This window comes from Olea europaea, chromosome 13, assembly GCF_002742605.1.
Source record: "Olea europaea var. sylvestris chromosome 13, O_europaea_v1, whole genome shotgun sequence".
NCBI lineage: Eukaryota > Viridiplantae > Streptophyta > Magnoliopsida > Lamiales > Oleaceae > Olea > Olea europaea.
Genome location: NC_036249.1, coordinates 22,777,100 through 22,794,473, shown reverse-complemented (window position 1 = coordinate 22,794,473; position 17,374 = coordinate 22,777,100). Strand labels below are relative to the sequence as shown.

General features: G+C 36.9%; 2 protein-coding genes across 8 annotated transcripts in view; both read left to right on the top strand.

Moving 5' to 3' along the window:
• Positions 1–242: 242 nt before the first annotated feature.
• Positions 243–16,515, top strand: LOC111407909. 7 transcript variants are annotated; one of them, XM_023037622.1, is made up of 6 exons: positions 250–531; positions 4,486–11,092; positions 14,964–15,158; positions 15,225–15,542; positions 15,633–15,732; positions 16,171–16,515. In XM_023037622.1, exons 3-6 carry the CDS (start codon positions 14,998–15,000, stop codon positions 16,279–16,281), a joined length of 690 nt encoding a protein of 229 aa, XP_022893390.1. In that variant the 5' UTR covers positions 250–531; positions 4,486–11,092; positions 14,964–14,997; the 3' UTR covers positions 16,282–16,515. The 7 variants fall into 7 exon arrangements, 5 of the variants coding, with proteins under 5 accessions (XP_022893387.1, XP_022893390.1, XP_022893389.1 ...); XM_023037621.1 differs by lacking the exons at positions 250–531; positions 4,486–11,092 and adding an exon at positions 1,052–1,134; XR_002705231.1 differs by lacking the exons at positions 250–531; positions 4,486–11,092 and adding an exon at positions 15,819–16,095 and having other exon boundaries at positions 14,466–15,158.
• The window catches only part of LOC111407911, a 12,162-nt gene continuing 8,699 nt past the window's right edge, over positions 13,912–17,374 (top strand). Inside the window, exon 1 of the mRNA XM_023037624.1 lies at positions 13,912–14,469. The gene's annotated coding sequence lies outside the window, so the exon portion shown is untranslated. The remainder of the gene's footprint in view (positions 14,470–17,374) is intronic.

The following is a 17,374-nucleotide window of genomic DNA, read 5'->3' as shown; positions in this document are numbered from 1 at the left end:
AAATATAGCCGTCATTAAAATTTCATTTTTAATCCATGGGTAAATTTTTTACAAAAAAATAAATATAAAAAAATTACCAACGAAGATTGTGACGTACTAATCGTTGATTGTAAATTTTTAAAAAAAAATGAAACATTAGTTGAAATTTACCTATAGATTTTTGGTTTTTAATGCACTACATATCTGTTTCTAATAAATGTAAAATATTTCCTACAACTTGTTTTGTTAGTAAATGAGTTAGAATTAAAAATAAATCAAAATCAAATATGAAATTAGGGCAGCGAGAACCCACGGCTCATCACATCCCATCTCCCGCTTTACGTCTCTCCCAGGCTCATCTCGTCTCTGTCTCTCAAAATATTGGGCATTGCTCCGTGGTAGGTTGTATAAGATTTAACTCTTTTAGAATTTTTTCTTCTCCAGAAAGTTGTATTGGGGATTTCAATAGATTGCATTTGGCTGAAATTTTTTCGAGTTTTGTGCTGGAGGGAAGAAGACTTAAACTTGGGCATTGGGCAAACTTATATTTAGGTAAATCATAATCCATTTTAATTCATATTTTCGTTAATAATTAGTATCCTATTTTGATTTTAAGTTAGGATTACTAGGTTATGTTGTAGTTGGAGTGGAAGATCAGGTTTTTATATTTGAGACTAACCTTCAATGTTGGAACTTTTAATTAGTAAATGGCAAAATACAACCTTTGAATCAGTGAGTTTGCATTTATAATGGATGATAAGGTTTTTAGGAGAATTACTTCATTTTATTGAATATTTCTTGTTTTTGCTATTTAATGATCTGGAAAAAATTTTATGTGGGTACTAATTGGGGAAAAAGAAGAATTAGATCAACCCAATAAAGGGAGAAGAAACAACAATGGAAGAAAGAAATCGGCAAAACCAAAAATAGAGGAAGAAGAAGGCAATGGACTTAACTGATTTTAACTTAAAAAACGGTGTCATGACAACTTATCAAAACGGTGTCATTTTACTTTGATTAATTGTAATCAACTATTAATATTTTTTACATTTTATCAGTTGAAAANAGGTGAAGCTTGGGTTTGGCCTTAAGCTGTGACAAATTTTTATTAGTTTAGTTCCAGATTTACTAAGGTTTCTTATGTTGTTTGCTCATGTAAGTGAATCAAGTTTTTATGCTAATGATATATACATTTAGATGATCCATTTCTTTGTACAATTTGGAATCAATTGTTGCTGTTTTTATGTTGAACTATTGAGGATTCAAATAATTTAGATTCTTGACTGGAAAGTGTTAATTTGATTTCTTAGAAAGTTGTTAAATATGTAATCATCAATTAAGAATGTAATTATGATTGATCATCGCTTATTAATGGAAATTGTGAATTGAAATAGTTGACTTTTAATTTGAATTGAAATTGTTTGTTGCTAAACTGCTTGTTTAGTTGTCTAAATGATTAAATAAATGAAACTGATTTCAATCATTTATTTCTAGAAAGGGAGTTAATTGGATTCATTTTGCAGGTTTAATATTCGAACCATGTAATAATTCATGAAAAATATGCAATTATAATTCTATGAATTGTTGTTGAACATTATGGCATCGGACCGTAGTTGGATGTTGAATAGGTCAGATGATGGATTTCTTTCTGATAGATTCATTGGAGGTGTTGAAAAGTTCATTGAATTTGCCATGTCTCGAACAAGAGATGGAGATATGATCAAATGTCCATGTTCTATATGTAAAAACACAAGGTTTCTCATAGGAGATGATGTGAAATTTCATCTTTACAAAAATGGATTTACAAGGGGCTATACACAGTGGAACGCGCAAGGAAAACCATTCAGTTTCAATGGTCCAAATTTGGTTGAATCCTCAACTGCACAAGCTACAACCATTGAGAGCCATGGAGCAATGGTGTTAGACGTGATGGGCACTGAAATGTACCATGATTACATCAATCCTAATATTTGTGGTCATGAGGAACAAACCCCAAATCAACATGCCGCAAATTTCTTTACACTATTGGAAGAAGCTAACAAACCTATATGGCCTGTTTGTAGTAGGCACACAAACCTTTCTATTATGGCACGACTCTTGAATCTGAAGTCTGAGTTTAATATGCCGACAGCATGTTATGATCGTATGCTGTCTATAATTAAAGAAATTATGCCAGAAGATGATCGCTTAGAAGCTACGTTCTATAAAACAAAGAAAATGTTATCCAGTCTTGGCCTTGGTATTATGAAGATCCATACTTGTGTGAATGATTGCATGTTGTACTACAAAGAAATCGAGAGCATGACTCAGAGTCCTACGTGTTTTAGTCCACGATACAAAGAGAAGATGTCTCGATCTGGACATAGGATACCTCAAAAGGTACTTCGATATCTACCTCTAACTTCTAGGCTTCAGTAATTGTATATGTCAAGACAAACTGTAGAGCACATGTTATGACATTCGAAGAATCAATTCACTGATAATGAAATGTCACACCCCGTACATAGTGAGGCATGTAAGTACTTTGATAGAACTTTTCCTCAATTTTTCCTTGAACCACGTAGTGTGCGCCTCAGTTTATGTATGGATGGTTTCAACCCCTTTAGCATGTCAAATGTGTAATACACTTGTTGGCCAGTAATCATTGTTGTCTATAATCTTTCGCTATAACAAGACAACTTGTTTTTTAGTATGGTTATCCTAAGACTCTTGAATCCTGGGAAAAACCTCGATGGTTTTTTGTGTCCTCTCATTGATGAACTAAAAATGCTTTGGGATAAAGGTGTTTACACGTATGACATATGATAAGTGTATTTTTGCACACTTATTTAGGTTACAAACATGACTTAATTACGAGCAAAATGATTGAATTGTGACTTAATTTCGTTACATTTGTGAATTGTAGGGAACACCGATGAATATGGTGAAATTCATGAGAAAAGACGCAAAAAAGGACTAAAATGACACAAAGTGAAAGTTCAAGGACCAAGGTGCAATTATCCAAAAGTTGACCCGATGAACAAATCAAGGAATTGGTTGAACTAAATGCCAATTGATGATGCCTTGGGATGATGGAATGGAAAGAGTGAAGAAAAGAGGCCTAGAAGTGAAAGATTCAAGTAAATTAAAGAGAATAGAAATCGGAGTCTACCATGTAGCCACATGGTAAAGCTCTCGTGCGGTCGCACGAATGAATGCAGGAAATTTTTATCAAAACATGGAATAACCATGCAGCCGCACGGATTAAAACCATGCGGTTGCATGGTAGTCTTTCCGATACGAAATTTTCTTTCCTTATACGATTAAAACTCCTTTGGTAACCTAATATTTACAGGATATAAATATCAAAAATGGTCCAAAAATGACCAGAACGCATTGGGGGGGGGGGCAGAAAAACACTTCTTGAAGAGGATTTGGAGCGCAAGAATGAAAATTGGCTATTAGAATTTCAAGATTTCTTCAAGTTTTTATAATCCGGTGATGCTTATTACTCAAAACTTGATGTATTTTGTTATTTTAATCATGCTATGCTAGATTTTCATGTGCTAGGAGATCGATGAACCATGTAATTTGAATTTTAATATCCTAGTTTTGTAATTTGATATTAAGACACATTTTTATTGTTTTGAATGATTTATATGCAATTAATGTTTCATCAACTAAGGGCTCGTAATTGTGTGAATTTGGGTGATTTATTCTTGCATTCGAGAGAATTGGAATATATTTAACATTATATAAATCATCGTAGGGTCCGATAGGAGATAGAAATATACCGCTATACCCTACGTGAATTTTTAAGTGTTCATAAAATCGCATGCATTTTTATATATGCTCTTGTCATAGAAATATAGGCCGGTGGCATGTAGAAATAGGTTTGATGCATCTCGAGAGAGAGTGTTGGATAGACTTAGGAACATTGATTCGTCACAATTAAAGTGTGTTGTCATATTGTGAAACTAGGGTTTAAAGTGATAATTGCATGGGAAATCGTGATCCTAGTGTGTTTAATTTCTAATGATTATAACAACGTGCATTCTCAACATTTAGTTTTATTCTAGAGTGTTAAAATATTATTTTGAGTTTTAATTTCAATTCACTCATTAAATTTGCGTAATTAGGGTTTCTTTTTAAAATTAGGGTTTTACTTAGGTTCACATCCACTTTGACAATCCAGTTTCGGTTAAGGCTACGTTAGATAAAATTTGAACTAATCAATCTCTGTGGGACGATATTCGGACTCATTGAATCCACTTTATTACTTGTTAACGAACCGTACACTTGCGGTAGTTTAAAATTGAAAGAAAATAATTTCGCGAACAAGTTTTTGGCGTCGTTGTCGGGGATTGAGTTTAGTTTAATTTTATTTCTCGAGGCACTAATTCAACTTCAATTTTTATTTTGCTAGTATAATTTTTTTTTATTTTTTTTTAGGTTATTATCCTTTATTTGTGTTTTAGTTATTTAAATTGTTTGAATCTCAGTGCTTGTACTGGTTTTAATTCTCAGATTTGCATGTCACGATTGCCTGGAGGAGAATTGATTCCAGCTGATCCTGAAATCGAGCGCACCTTTTATCGACGACAAAGAGATGACCGTGAAGCACAAGTACAAATGACCAACGAATTAAATAATCCTATTATTCAAGCTAACGAAGGAGAGGCAATGGACGAAGGAAATGAAATTCTGGGGGATTTCTTGACTCCTCAAGTTATTCAAAGCCAAACCAGCATTGTGTATCCACCGTTTGGGCAGCCTAATTTTCAATTGAAGACCAATGTGATACAGCTATTTCAAAATGGACACCAATTTTATGGCAAAGCCGAGGAGAATCCACACACACGCATATCTCAATTTTTGGATATGTGTCAACATTTGAGATACCAAGGGATTTCGGATGACGCTATTATATTAAGGCTTTTTCCATACACTTCAGGTAGCAGACAGATCACTGACACACCCCAGAAGGATAATTGAAGACGTGCTCATCAAGGTCGAAAATTTTATATTCCCAGCAGATTTTCTTATCTTGGACATGAAAGAAGACAAGGATGTCCCATTGATACTTGGCAGACCATTCCTGACCACAGGAAGGGCGTTAATTGACGTTCAAAGGGGGCAGTTGATTTTAAGATTGGGAGAGAAGTAGATATCGTTCGATGTATTCAAGGCAATGAAACTGCCAGCAGAATTAGATAGCTGTTATCAAGTTGACATTATTGACAAGGCAGTACAGGAAACATTCCTACTTCACGGCCCATCTGATGTATATGAGGCATGAATTGCACAATCCCAATCAGTTCACTCAAGTTTTCTTGAAGTTGAAACATGTGCACGATTTTTGGAGACCAACCTACCATACACCCGAAAACGGCACTTCGAGGAACTGGGGACAGAAAATACGAAGCCACTGCCTTCTATCCAGCAGTCGCCAGTTTTAGAACTCAAGCAACTACCGCCACATCTCAGATATGCAAATTTGGGGAAGTCAGATACACTTTCAGTAATCATTTCAAACACAGTCAGTGAGGTGGAGGAAGAAAAACTGCTTAGGGTACTCAGAGAGAACAAGACGGCGATTGGGTGGATAATAGTTGACATTAAAGGAATTAGCCATTCTTTGTGTATGCATAAAATTCTAATGGAGGAAAACTGCAAGCCAAGTATAGAGGGTCAGAGAAGATTAAATTCGAACAAGAAGGAAGTGGTCAGGGCAGAGATACTGAAATTACTGGATGCAGGAATTATCTACTCAATTTCAGATAGTGCATGGATCAGTCCAATTCAAGTGGTACCCACAGTGGTGAAAAATGAGAAGAATGAATTAATTCCTTCCAGAACAATTACGGGATGGAGAGTTTACATCGACTATCACAAATTCAATGCATCTACACGAAAGGATCATTTCTCCCTCCCATTTATTGATCGGATGTTAGAGAGATTGGCTGGACATTCACACTACTGCTTCCTTGATGGATACTCGGGCTATAATCGGATACCTGTCGCACCAGAAGATTAGGAGAAGACCACTTTCACCTGTCCCTATGGTACTTTTGCCCATCATAGGATGCCTTTTGGTCTTTGCAACGCTCCAGCCACATTTCAGAGATGTATGATGGCAATATTCTCCGATATGATTGAAAGGTTTATTGAAGTTTTCATGGACGACTACTCAGTGTTTGGATCGTCATTTGATGAATGTCTAGAGCACCTGAATTTGGTCTTACAGAGATACAAGGAGACTAACCTGGTTTTAAATTGGGAGAAATGCTACTTTATGGTGCAGGAAGCATTGTACTCGGGCATCGGATCTCGACAAAAGGAATTGAGATGGACAAGGCAAAAATTCAAGTTATTGAGAAGTTACCATTGCCTACATCAATTAAAGAAGTTAGTAGTTTTTTAGGGCATGCGGGGTTCTACAGGAGATTTATAAAAGATTTCTCGAAGGTCACTAAACCGTTGTGCAATCTGCTAATGAAAGATGTACCCTTTGAGTTTAATGAGAAATGCCTCACAGCATTCAACACTTTAAAGGAGAAGCTTACGACAGCACTAGTAATTGTGACACTAGACTGGGAACTGCCTTTTGAATTGATGTGTGATGCAAGTGATCACACCATAGGTGTAGTATTAGGACAGCGAAGGAACAAGATTTTTCATGTGATCTACTAAGCAAGTAGGACTCTAAATGATGCGCAAATCAATTATGCCACCACTGAAAAGGAGCTATTAGCTGTGGTATATGCATTCGACAAATTCAGGTCATACCTTGTCGAGTCTAAAGTCATCGTCTACACTGATCATGCTGCATTGAAGTATCTGCTCACAAAGAAGGAAGCAAAGCTGAGATTAATTCGTTGGGTGCTATTGCTACAAGAATTTGATATCGAGATACGAGACAAGAGGGACAGTGAGAATATAGTAACAGATCACCTATCCCGATTAGAGCCTGGGAGACGGAAGATTTAGTAGATATAAATGAGATCTTCCCAGATGAGCAGATTTTAAGAATAGATAAAGCACCTTGGTACGCAGATATTGTCAATTACTTGGCCAGTTCCATCCCACCGCCGGACTACTCAAGTCATTAGAGGAAAAAGTTCTTCGCGGAATTGAAGTATTATTTTTGGGAGGATCCAATCCTCTATAGGCGAGGGGCTGATCAGATAATAAGGAAATGCATACCTAAGGAAAAAATACATGAGATTCTCGAGCACTGCCACTCATCTGCATATGCAGGACACTTTGGGGCTTCGAAAACAGCTGCAAAGATTCTTCAATCAAGGTTCTACTAGCCTACACTGTTTAGAGACACTTTTGAGTTTGCCAAAAGGTGTGACCGATGTCAACGCACTGGGAACATCTCGAGGAGGAATGAAATGCCACTGAATAATATTTTGGAGGTGGAAATATTCGATGTTTGGGAAATTGACTTCATGGGACCCTTCCCCCCGTCATTCTCAAATCAGTACATCTTGTAGCAGTGGATTACGTATCAAAATGGGTGGAAGCAGTTGCACTGCCAACAAATGATTCAAAGGTAGTAATTAGGTTCTTAAAGAAATATATTTTCACCCGATATGGTACACCGCGAGCTATAATCAGTGACGGGGGCAAACACTTCTGTAATCGCCAGTTTGAGCAGCTGTTGAATAAATATGGCGTTAAACACCGTGTCGCTACTCCATATCATCCACAAACTAGCGGGCAAGTTGAAGTATCTAATCGGCAGTTGAAGAGAATACTTGAAGTCACAGTGAACTCATCTAGAAAGGACTGGTCTAAAAAGTTAGACGATGCATTATGGGCTTACAAGACAGCATTCAAGACACCGATAGGCATGTCTCCATACCGCCTAAATTTTGATAAAGCGTGCCATCTGCCATTAGAAATGGAGCACCGGGCATATTGGGCTATAAAATAGTTAAATATGGACTTGAGCGCCGCCGGGGAAAAACATCTACTGCAACTGAATGAGTTAGACGAATTTAGAATGGAAGCTTATGAAAATTCAAAACTCTACATGGAACGAACCAAGAAGTGGCATGACATGCACATTCAAAGACGAGTATTTGAAGTGGGGCAACAAGTACTATTGTATAACTCGAGACTCAAGCAGTTCACAGGAAAACTACGGTCATGGTGGTCGGGTTTGTACACTGTCACGAAAGTCTTACCATACGGAGTTATACAAGTCAGTCATGAGACTAAAGGTACCTTCACTGTTAATGGGCAAAGGCTGAAGCACTACTGGGGTGGGCAAAGGCTGAAGCACTATTAGGGCGGTGACTTCTCCAACCAAAAGTCCACCGTTCAAGTCGGGACCCCAAAGTAAAGTAGTTGCAGAAAAGTCGAGCTATCGACTATAACTTAGCGCTGGGTGGGAGGCAACCCTCTGTATCCTTTTAAGTTAATTTACTTTTGCATCGTAGTAGGAATCTTTCAATTTCATTTTTCAAATTTTTTAATTTAGGTCATTGATCATTCATACGTGTTAAAAGAGTCCAAACAATATCCACATGAGTCCCTAAGCATCACACACACGTTCGGGTTGATTGGAGTTATTTTTGGGTGATTGGGTGTAATGTTCATGCATTTCGAGTCAAACGTTTATTCTCAAAAAAAAAAATTCAAATGTAAATGCGTGATTGTGAAATTTAATCAAACTTGTGTTTTTGGGGGGAATAAAAAAAATTTAGATAATGCGGTCACATGGTGCGACCGCACACATAGCAACCGAGTTTCAAGTGGCCAATGCCACTTGAACCATGCGGCCGTAGGCAACAAAGTCATGCAGTCGCATGGCAGAATCGGGTGTAGTTTTATTTAATTACACCCGGTTCCTTCCTTCCTCATTTTTTTTCTTCTCTCCTTTCTTCCCTCAATCTCTCACGCATTCTTAGGATAATTTCACCCATCAATTCTTCCCATCAAATCACGTTTGTACTCCACAATATTCACCCCGTACATCAAGCCATCCACTTCAAGGTAAGGTATTACTTCTCACATTTCTCTTGGCATTCTCTTTTTGAGTAATTCATCTTGGAATTCGTTTTTTCATGAATTGAGGGAAAATGGGCTAGTTCATATAGGGATGGATTTGTTGTGATTGTGTTGTGTGACTTTTGGGATGAATTGGACATTAATTTCACTACCTTAGGACTACTTTCACATAATGCACACCAAGTGTTTGATGAAATGCCACAATAACCATTTGTGTACAATTAGGTTCTTTTTGCATATATAATGATTCACAAACATGGCACCAAATATATTTTAACAAATTCCCACATGAATTAACTTAGGAAACACCCACTTTCACATTGCAACACATAGGCACATGATTAGGTCATCGCACATCACGGCACCCTCCATCTCCTACTTTGCATCTTCACTTGACACACCAAATGACATCTAATTGGGTTGAAATTTAAGTATGTGCTACACTTCAATGAATACTTTGATATGCCCGGAGATTGCCCGGGAAAATTTTGATAATTCTCGATGATGTTAAGGGTCAAAAGTGCGCACTCGATCATGAATCCAATTTCTGAAAAATTGCATATTTACGCCAAGTTTTCTCCATTTTTCATATTGGCGGAATACTTGAATTAAATTGAACATCATATCTTGACTAGTGCATACCATGGTGTTATACATGCGTCTAGGAAAGTTTGGGGGAGTGTGCAATGAATATTTTATTTTCTCACTTCATGCCTATTCTTTCCACATCAAACTTAATGAGTGTAATCTTACAAACTTTGCAAGATGCCTCCTAAAAGAGTTTTGCACGGGAAAGAAAAAGCAAGCTCCTCCACTGGGAAAGCCCGTACTCGAGAGCTTGCGGGGGAGGTTCGGCTATTCTTAACTGCAAATACCGCGGCACGATATGAGAATATCGTACGCCATTGGACTTTACATGCTGAAAGACCCGTTAAGCTTGATGACTTCCCGGGTTTTGAGTTGGTCAACTTAGTTCAGATCTGTGGGTGGCAAAAGTTGGTGGAGTGACCACATCTAATCTATGAGACTCTATGTCGAGAGTTCTTCGTCAACTTCAACAGTGACATTGACACGCTAGGCTCTGAGCATTTCCATCAGACTTGGGTGCGGGAGAAGTGGATTATGTTCTCTCCCAAGGTCATTCATGATTACTACCAGCTTACCGTGGAGAATGTGGTCCCTCTTCCAATTGACTTTCACTGGAATGAAGTGGCTGAGGTTTTAATGGGGCGAGAGAATGTATGGCCTCTCGAAACTACCGAGTGGCATCAGATTGAGCTTACCCCTTCCATAGCCATTCTATGGTTCTTTAAGTACCACAATATCGAGCCCATATCACACAGGACTACATTTCCAAATCAGACAGCAGGGTACATCTACCACTTGGCTCAAGGAAGCAAGATAGATCTCGCTACTCATATATACGATCAACTACACTCATTGGGAACTTGGAGAGATCGTCGCTCCACTTTAATACTCTCGAGCCTCATTAGTGGCATATGTAGGGCTGCAGGTGTTGCACTCCTACTTCAGGAGTTACTTGAAAAATCCAGCCCCATGATCACACGAACTACATTTGAAGCTCAAACAAGGGCTCGGGTTAAACACAGGGAAGAACAAGAAAATGAGCTCCGTTGACAACAGGCAGAACAAGGCCCAATCTCTACATATTAGGAACACCCAAGGGCTCCAGCACCATAAGCTGACGTGGACAATCAGTTGCTGAGACAGATATTCTCCACCACCACGGGCATCAGCCGAGACCTCCACAATTTCTTTTAGGATTTTGGCAACATGAGGACTGAATTGAGAAGTTTACAAAGAGACAATCACCTTGCGTTGAACTACATCAGAGATGCTAGAAATCATGCTACAGTCATGTGACGGGAGGTTAATACCATGAATGGCTGGCTGAACATGTATGTGGGTCGAGTGGACGGTATCCAAATGAGGGTAAATGAAACTTGGGAGACCATGAGAACTATCCAGGCCCAGCAGACACAGCAGTCTACCTTGATGCGGCAGCTCCTTGGACGACACCTTTCACCGCTAGGTGATGGTACATCAGGACCTAGTTTCCCGCCACCTCATCCATTTTGATACAGGAGAAGTACTATTTACCACATTTTGAATTTCCTTTTTCTTGTTGTCCGTAAAATTCTGTCTTTAATCTTCTGTTAATTTTACATTGAGGACAATGTATTAACTAAGTTTCGGGGGTGACATAATCTTAACTAAGTATCTGTGTTCATCGATATTTGTATTCCACAGTGTGTGCATGATGAGTGAAAAAATTTTAAAAAAAATTCTATGTATTTTATTCAGTTTTGTTTTAATTCTTTTCATGCATGCTTGTGTGAGCTTGATAGCCTTGCAAGCTATGATCTTATAATTGGACTAGTTTAAACTGTAAAAACTTTGGATCTGGTGCAATTAGGCTAACTAATACTTGTTGATGCAACACTTGACATTATCTATGCACACTATTCATGCTTTACATGTTAGGTGAATGAAAGTAGTTTGAGCACAAAATAGGAAAAGAATGATAACCTTCTATTAAATTAAACCGTAAACTACCTTAAGACAGTTTGGTGATGGTTGAGCTATTATAGGGAAGCATTGAGATGAGTGGAGGCTCCGTGCATGAATTTTATTGTGTGAATTGCCTAGACCGGTGAGGTGAAGATTAGGTAAAAATCGTAAATTAGGGGTTGGTTTTGGAAACAATATGTCTAGAACAATAAGGGCATAAAATAAATTTGTGAGAACAATACACTTCTTTTCATGCCTTTATGACTGGAGCAAGTAAGCATGTAAGGATATTTCAAAATCTGGTGCCCTAAGGTCAACTGGCTTGGGAGTCACCGGCCTAAAGCTCGCTAAAAGGGTCATATAGAAAGTAAGGGGGAAAGAGGTTAATAAAAAATCATCTGATCGAGCCTTTATAACTCGAGTGAATAAGCCTGTAAAGGTTTAAAACCTGGTGCCCTAAAGCCAATCGGTTTGAGAGTCACCGGCCTAAAACTCGTTACATGGGTTATATAGAAAGCAAATGAGAAGATGATGATGATGATGATGATGATGATGATAATAATAATAAAATCAGAAAAATTAGAAAAAAGAGAGAAAAACAAAAGAGAGACAATAACATGAAGAAAAGCCCTTGGACATTTGGTTAAAGAAACTATACCTTTGAGGCGAGGCAAGTAACCTAGTTTAATCTTGAGTGTCGAAGCAATCAAACTTAGGAGAGCCTTCACTTGTTGAAATGTAAACTTGTGATAGTGAGATTAATCCAAACTACGAGAGGGTGAGGACTATAGCTATGCAAATTCCTAATTTTAAAACACAGCCCTGGGATAATTGCGTGAAAAGAATAAGTTTAGGGGGTTGTGTATCTCTCGAGCAAGTAAGGATACAATTGACCACTCAGGGTCAGGACTCAAATCCATCATGAACCTAATATGTTGGCATGAATTCACACACACTCGTCAAGTACGCATTTAACAGGTGAAGGTTGATGTCATTTTTGCATTGATAATTTTTCATAAAGTCGAATGCTTAGTCCAATCCTAAGCCGCAGCAGGGTATTAAGCCATGTTTGCTCAAAATTAAGTCACTATCTTGTTTGAGGACAAACAATAGTTCAAGTTTGAGGGGTTTGATAAGTGTGTTTTTGCACACTTATTTAAGTCACACACATGACTTAATTACGAGCAAAATGATTGAATTATGACTTAATTTCGTTGCATTTGTGAATTGTAGGGAACACCGATGACCATGGTGAAATTCATGAGAAAAGATGCGAAAAAGGACTAAAATGACACAAAGTAAAAGTTCAAAGACCAAGGTGCAATTACCCAAAAGTTGACCTGATGAACAAATCAAGGAATTGGTTGAACCAAATGCCAATCGATGATGCCTTGGGATGATGGAATGGAAAGAGTGAATAAAAGAGGCCTAGAAGTGAAAGATTCAAGTAAAGGGATTGAATTGAAGAGAATAGAAGTTAGAGTCTACCATGCGACCGCATGGTAGAACTCTCGTGCAGCCGCACGAATGAATGCAGGGAATTTTTATCAAAACATGGAATAACCATGCGGCCACACGAATTAAAACCATGTGGTCGCATGGTAGTCTTTCTGATACGAAATTTTCTTTCCTTATACGATTAAAACTCCTTTGGTAACCTAATATTCACGGGATATAAATATCAAAAAAGGTCCAAAATGACCAGAACGCATTGGGAGGCAGAAAAACACTTCTTGAAAAGGATTTGGAGCGCAAGAACAAAGATTGGCTATTAGAATTTCAAGATTTCTTCAAGCTTTTATAATCCGGTGATGCTTATTACTCAAAACCTGATGTATTTTGTTATTTTAATCATGCTAGGCTAGATTTTCATGTGCTAGGAGATTGATGAACCATGTAATTTGAATTTTAATATCCTAGTTTTGCAATTTGATATTAAGACACATTTTTATTATTTTGAATAATTTATATGCAATTAATGTTTCCGCAATTAAGGGCTCGTAATTGTGTGAATTTGGGTGATTTATTCTTACATTCGAGAGAATTGGAATAGATTTGACATAATATAAATCATCGTAGGGTCCAATAGGGGATAGAAATATACTGCTATGCCCTACGTGAATCTTTAAGTGTTCATAAAACCGCATGCATTTTTACATATGCTCTTGTCATAGAAATATAGGCCGGTGGTATGTAGAAATAGGTTTGATGCATCTCGAGAGAGAGTGTTGGATAGACTTAGGAACATTGATTCGTCACAATTGAAGTGTGTTGTCATATTGAGAAACTAGGGTTTAAAGTGATCATTGCATGGAAAATCGTGATCCTAGTGTGTTTAATTTCTATTGATTATAACAACGTGTATTCTCAACATTTAATTTTATTCTAGAGTGTTAAAATATTGTTTTGAGTTTTAATTTCAATTCACTCATTAAATTTGCGTAATTAGGGTTTCTTTTTGAAATTAGTGTTTTACTTAGGTTCACATCCACTTTGGCAATCCAGTTTCGGTTAAGGTTATGTTAGATAAAATTTGAACTAATCAATCTTTGTGGGACGACATTCGGACCCATTGAATCCACTTTATTACTTGTTAACGAACCGTACACTTGCGGTAGTTTAAAATCGAAAGAAAATAATTTCGCAAACAACATACAAACGAAGTAGAATTTTCAGTTGAAAGCTACATTGATATGGAATATTAGTTATTTTTCGGGATATGGGTTGAACTAAGTCTTTCGAGCTTAAAAATGGAGAAAAAACATCTTTTCTTTATTGTCATCGTCAATTCCTACCACCCGACCATGCATTTAGAAAACAAAGAGACAAGTTTTACAAAGATAGAGTTGAGAAGAATATGGCACAACATAAGCTAACTGGTAAAGAGCTGTAAAGTATAGTGGAAAACCTCCCACACATTGCAAGTGGCAAAGCTTATAAGAGAAGAAATCAAAGGTTTTGGTCATAGCCATAATTGGATGAGGAGAAGCACTTTCTAGGAGTTGCCTTATTGGGATAAAAATCTCATAAGGCACAATTTAGATGTAATGTACATTGAAAAGAATGTATTCGAAAATATATTTAACACAATTATGGATATAAAAGGAAAAGTAAAGACAACTTTAAGGCTAAGAAGGATTTGGAGCTCTATTGCAATCATCTAGAGCTTCATATATATGAAGGTAACAGGGGAAACTATTCATGCCAAAGGCCTCCTACAGCTTGACTAATGTACAAAAACAAGAATTATGCAATTGGATTAGGAATTTAAGAATGCCTGACGGTTATGCATCAAATATTTCACATTGTGTTAAAGGTGATTGTGAGTTCTATGGAATGAAGAGCCACGATTGCCATATTTTTATGCAAAGATTGCTGTCGATTGCATTTAAAGAATTGTTGCCCAAACCAATTTGGGAAGCTTTAATTGAACTTAGCCATTTTTTTAGGGATATATGTTCTCCTGTTTTGAGGATAAAAGATATGGAGCAATTGGAGCAAAACATTGTTGTGACATTATGCAAGCTTGAAAAGATTTTTCAATTAGGCTTTTTTGATTCAATTGAGCATTTATCTGTTCACTTAGCTTATGAAGCAAAGGTTGGCGGTCCTATGCAATACCGTTGGATATATCCTTTTGAGAGGTAACACATGCTTGTATATTTATTCACCTTTTGTAGTCTAAATGATATTCATTTCGTGTATCACAGGTTCATACACCACTTAAAAAAGGAAGTGAAAAATTGGGCTCATGTTGAGGCATCTATTGTAGAGGCATACTTAGTAGAGGAAATGTCAACTTTTTGCTCTCTATATTTTGATCAAATTATTCAAACAAGATTGAATCGTGTGTTGAGGAACGATGATGGAGGTCATATTGATTCCCAAGGGAGACTATCAATTTTTACCTACCTTGGAAGACCCTTTGGCATGCAACGTCATAATAGCAGATTAATGACGAATGAGGAATTCAGAGCAGCATCAACGTATGTGCTCTTCAATTGTGAGGAAGTAACTCTTTTTATCGCGTAAGTTGTTATAATTACATTTATTATATGTATATATATTGAACTGTATGCTTGCTTAGATGCATTTACAATTTATCATGGCACATGTAGGGTGTTTGATAAACATATGAGAATGTTGCATCCTCAAATGTATGATGGACAATTTGATGGTTTACGGGAAGAACGTTTTTCGTGTTGGTTAAAGGAATATGTAAGTGTTGTAACTAATGTCTCAATTAACCCAAAAAAGTATTTTGTAAAATGAGTTGTAATACATATTGTTTCTTTTTGTTCAAGTTTTGGATGATCATAATGAAGTTGATAATCGCATAAGGATGGAACTTGCATTCCAAGAGGATCAACAACCATCGACCCAGAAACCTATTCGAATATATTCAGAATTTGAAAGCCAAAATTTAGTCCGTACTGATATTAGAGCTGAAGAAGTGGATGTGGCTGAATCTAGGATCTTTTATGTAGATTCTGAAAGGCATGTTGTAGACAAAAATATACAACTACAAGACACTGACAGTAGTGATGGTTTCACAAGTGCAAGTGAAGGCTAAAAAATATAGTACTACTGCTAATCTTTTCATTTTTTAGTTTATTGCTCTTGTCGTTGTTAATATTTTTTGTTGGCTAATTGTAGGAAACATTTGATGTGTTCATGGAGAAGGGAGTAATGGCCAGGCTAGACAAGAAGCTAGGTGATTTTTGGTTCAAGAGACAGGGTCTTGGTGTATGCAAACTCAACTTCTAGTAAATGTGCCCCTTCATAATTTAGCAAGTGGGGTTTATATATCTATGTTCGACAGATCTGACTCTTAACATCTGTTGGATGAGATTGATTTTTTTTATATTTTTGTTTCCTTTCAATCTGAAATGTATTGAGTACTGCTCAGAACTCATGTTGGACACACTTTGTTCTACTGGACGCCTCTTTTATTGTATTGGACAATCTTGTATTGTATTTGAGAGCTCTTTTGCCTTGGAAGTTCTAGTTTATTTCTTTAGTTCTATTTCTATGTTATTGGTTTTAAATTCTAGAAACTACCTGTGAAGTGGTTAGATTTTCATGTTTTGATCATCCGAAAATTGATTGTGATATAATAGCGCCATGTTTATTAACAACATCAATGTGCCAGCCCTTAATAGCAGCACCAGAAATTCAGCTCATAATTTTCCCAAAAAAAACTATTTTGGACTGATTTAGGCTTGCCCGATCTACCTGGTAAGCCGAGGTAAATTTCTGGGATCATTGCATGTTGGAGATTGGTTTTTAGTATGTTACACATTGACTCATTATGCTTGACCATATATCACCAACTATGGCTTCAGCTGTAACTTTCTTCATACTCTCAACAAGTTGCCGAACCACTCGAGTTATGCTCTCGAACTCAAGGTTTTCTCCTGCAACTTCTTCCCAACTCGATTCTCTAGAGCAATCAACAAAGAAATTGTGTCTCTGCTCTACGTCACTTACCCCTTTTGCTATATGTTATTCCTGTTCAAAAGAAACTAAAATTAGTGAGCAAAAAATCAAGATACCGCAAGTAGTAAGAAAAAACTGAGGAAGACAAGCTAATCACTGAAGGATATTACATTAGTTTGGTAATTGGGTTCATATTCGGACTTTTGGGAGTAATCGGAACGTTACTGCTCAATCAGTCAATTGAGGTTTACATATTTCAAGTTCTGGAATATAGAGTAGACTGGTTTTATGTAAAGATAGACATATGTAATGTAATAACAGTATTTAACAAAATTATGTTTCCTTGTCTTTGTCAACTTCTAGTTTGCCAATTGATGGTGAAGTATGTCAATTTTGTGCCTAATTGTAGAGAATTTGCTAT

Excerpts from the sequence above, each read along its gene's own strand:
- LOC111407909 (XM_023037618.1), top strand. The coding sequence starts at position 14,716 with ATGCCAAAGGCCTCCTACAGCTTGACTAATGTACAAAAACAAGAATTA. Across the intron at positions 15,543-15,632 it reads GAAGTAACTCTTTTTATCGC|GGTGTTTGATAAACATATGA; the intron begins GTAAGTTGTTAT and ends TGGCACATGTAG. Across the intron at positions 15,733-16,170 it reads CGTGTTGGTTAAAGGAATAT|GAAACATTTGATGTGTTCAT; the intron begins GTAAGTGTTGTA and ends GGCTAATTGTAG.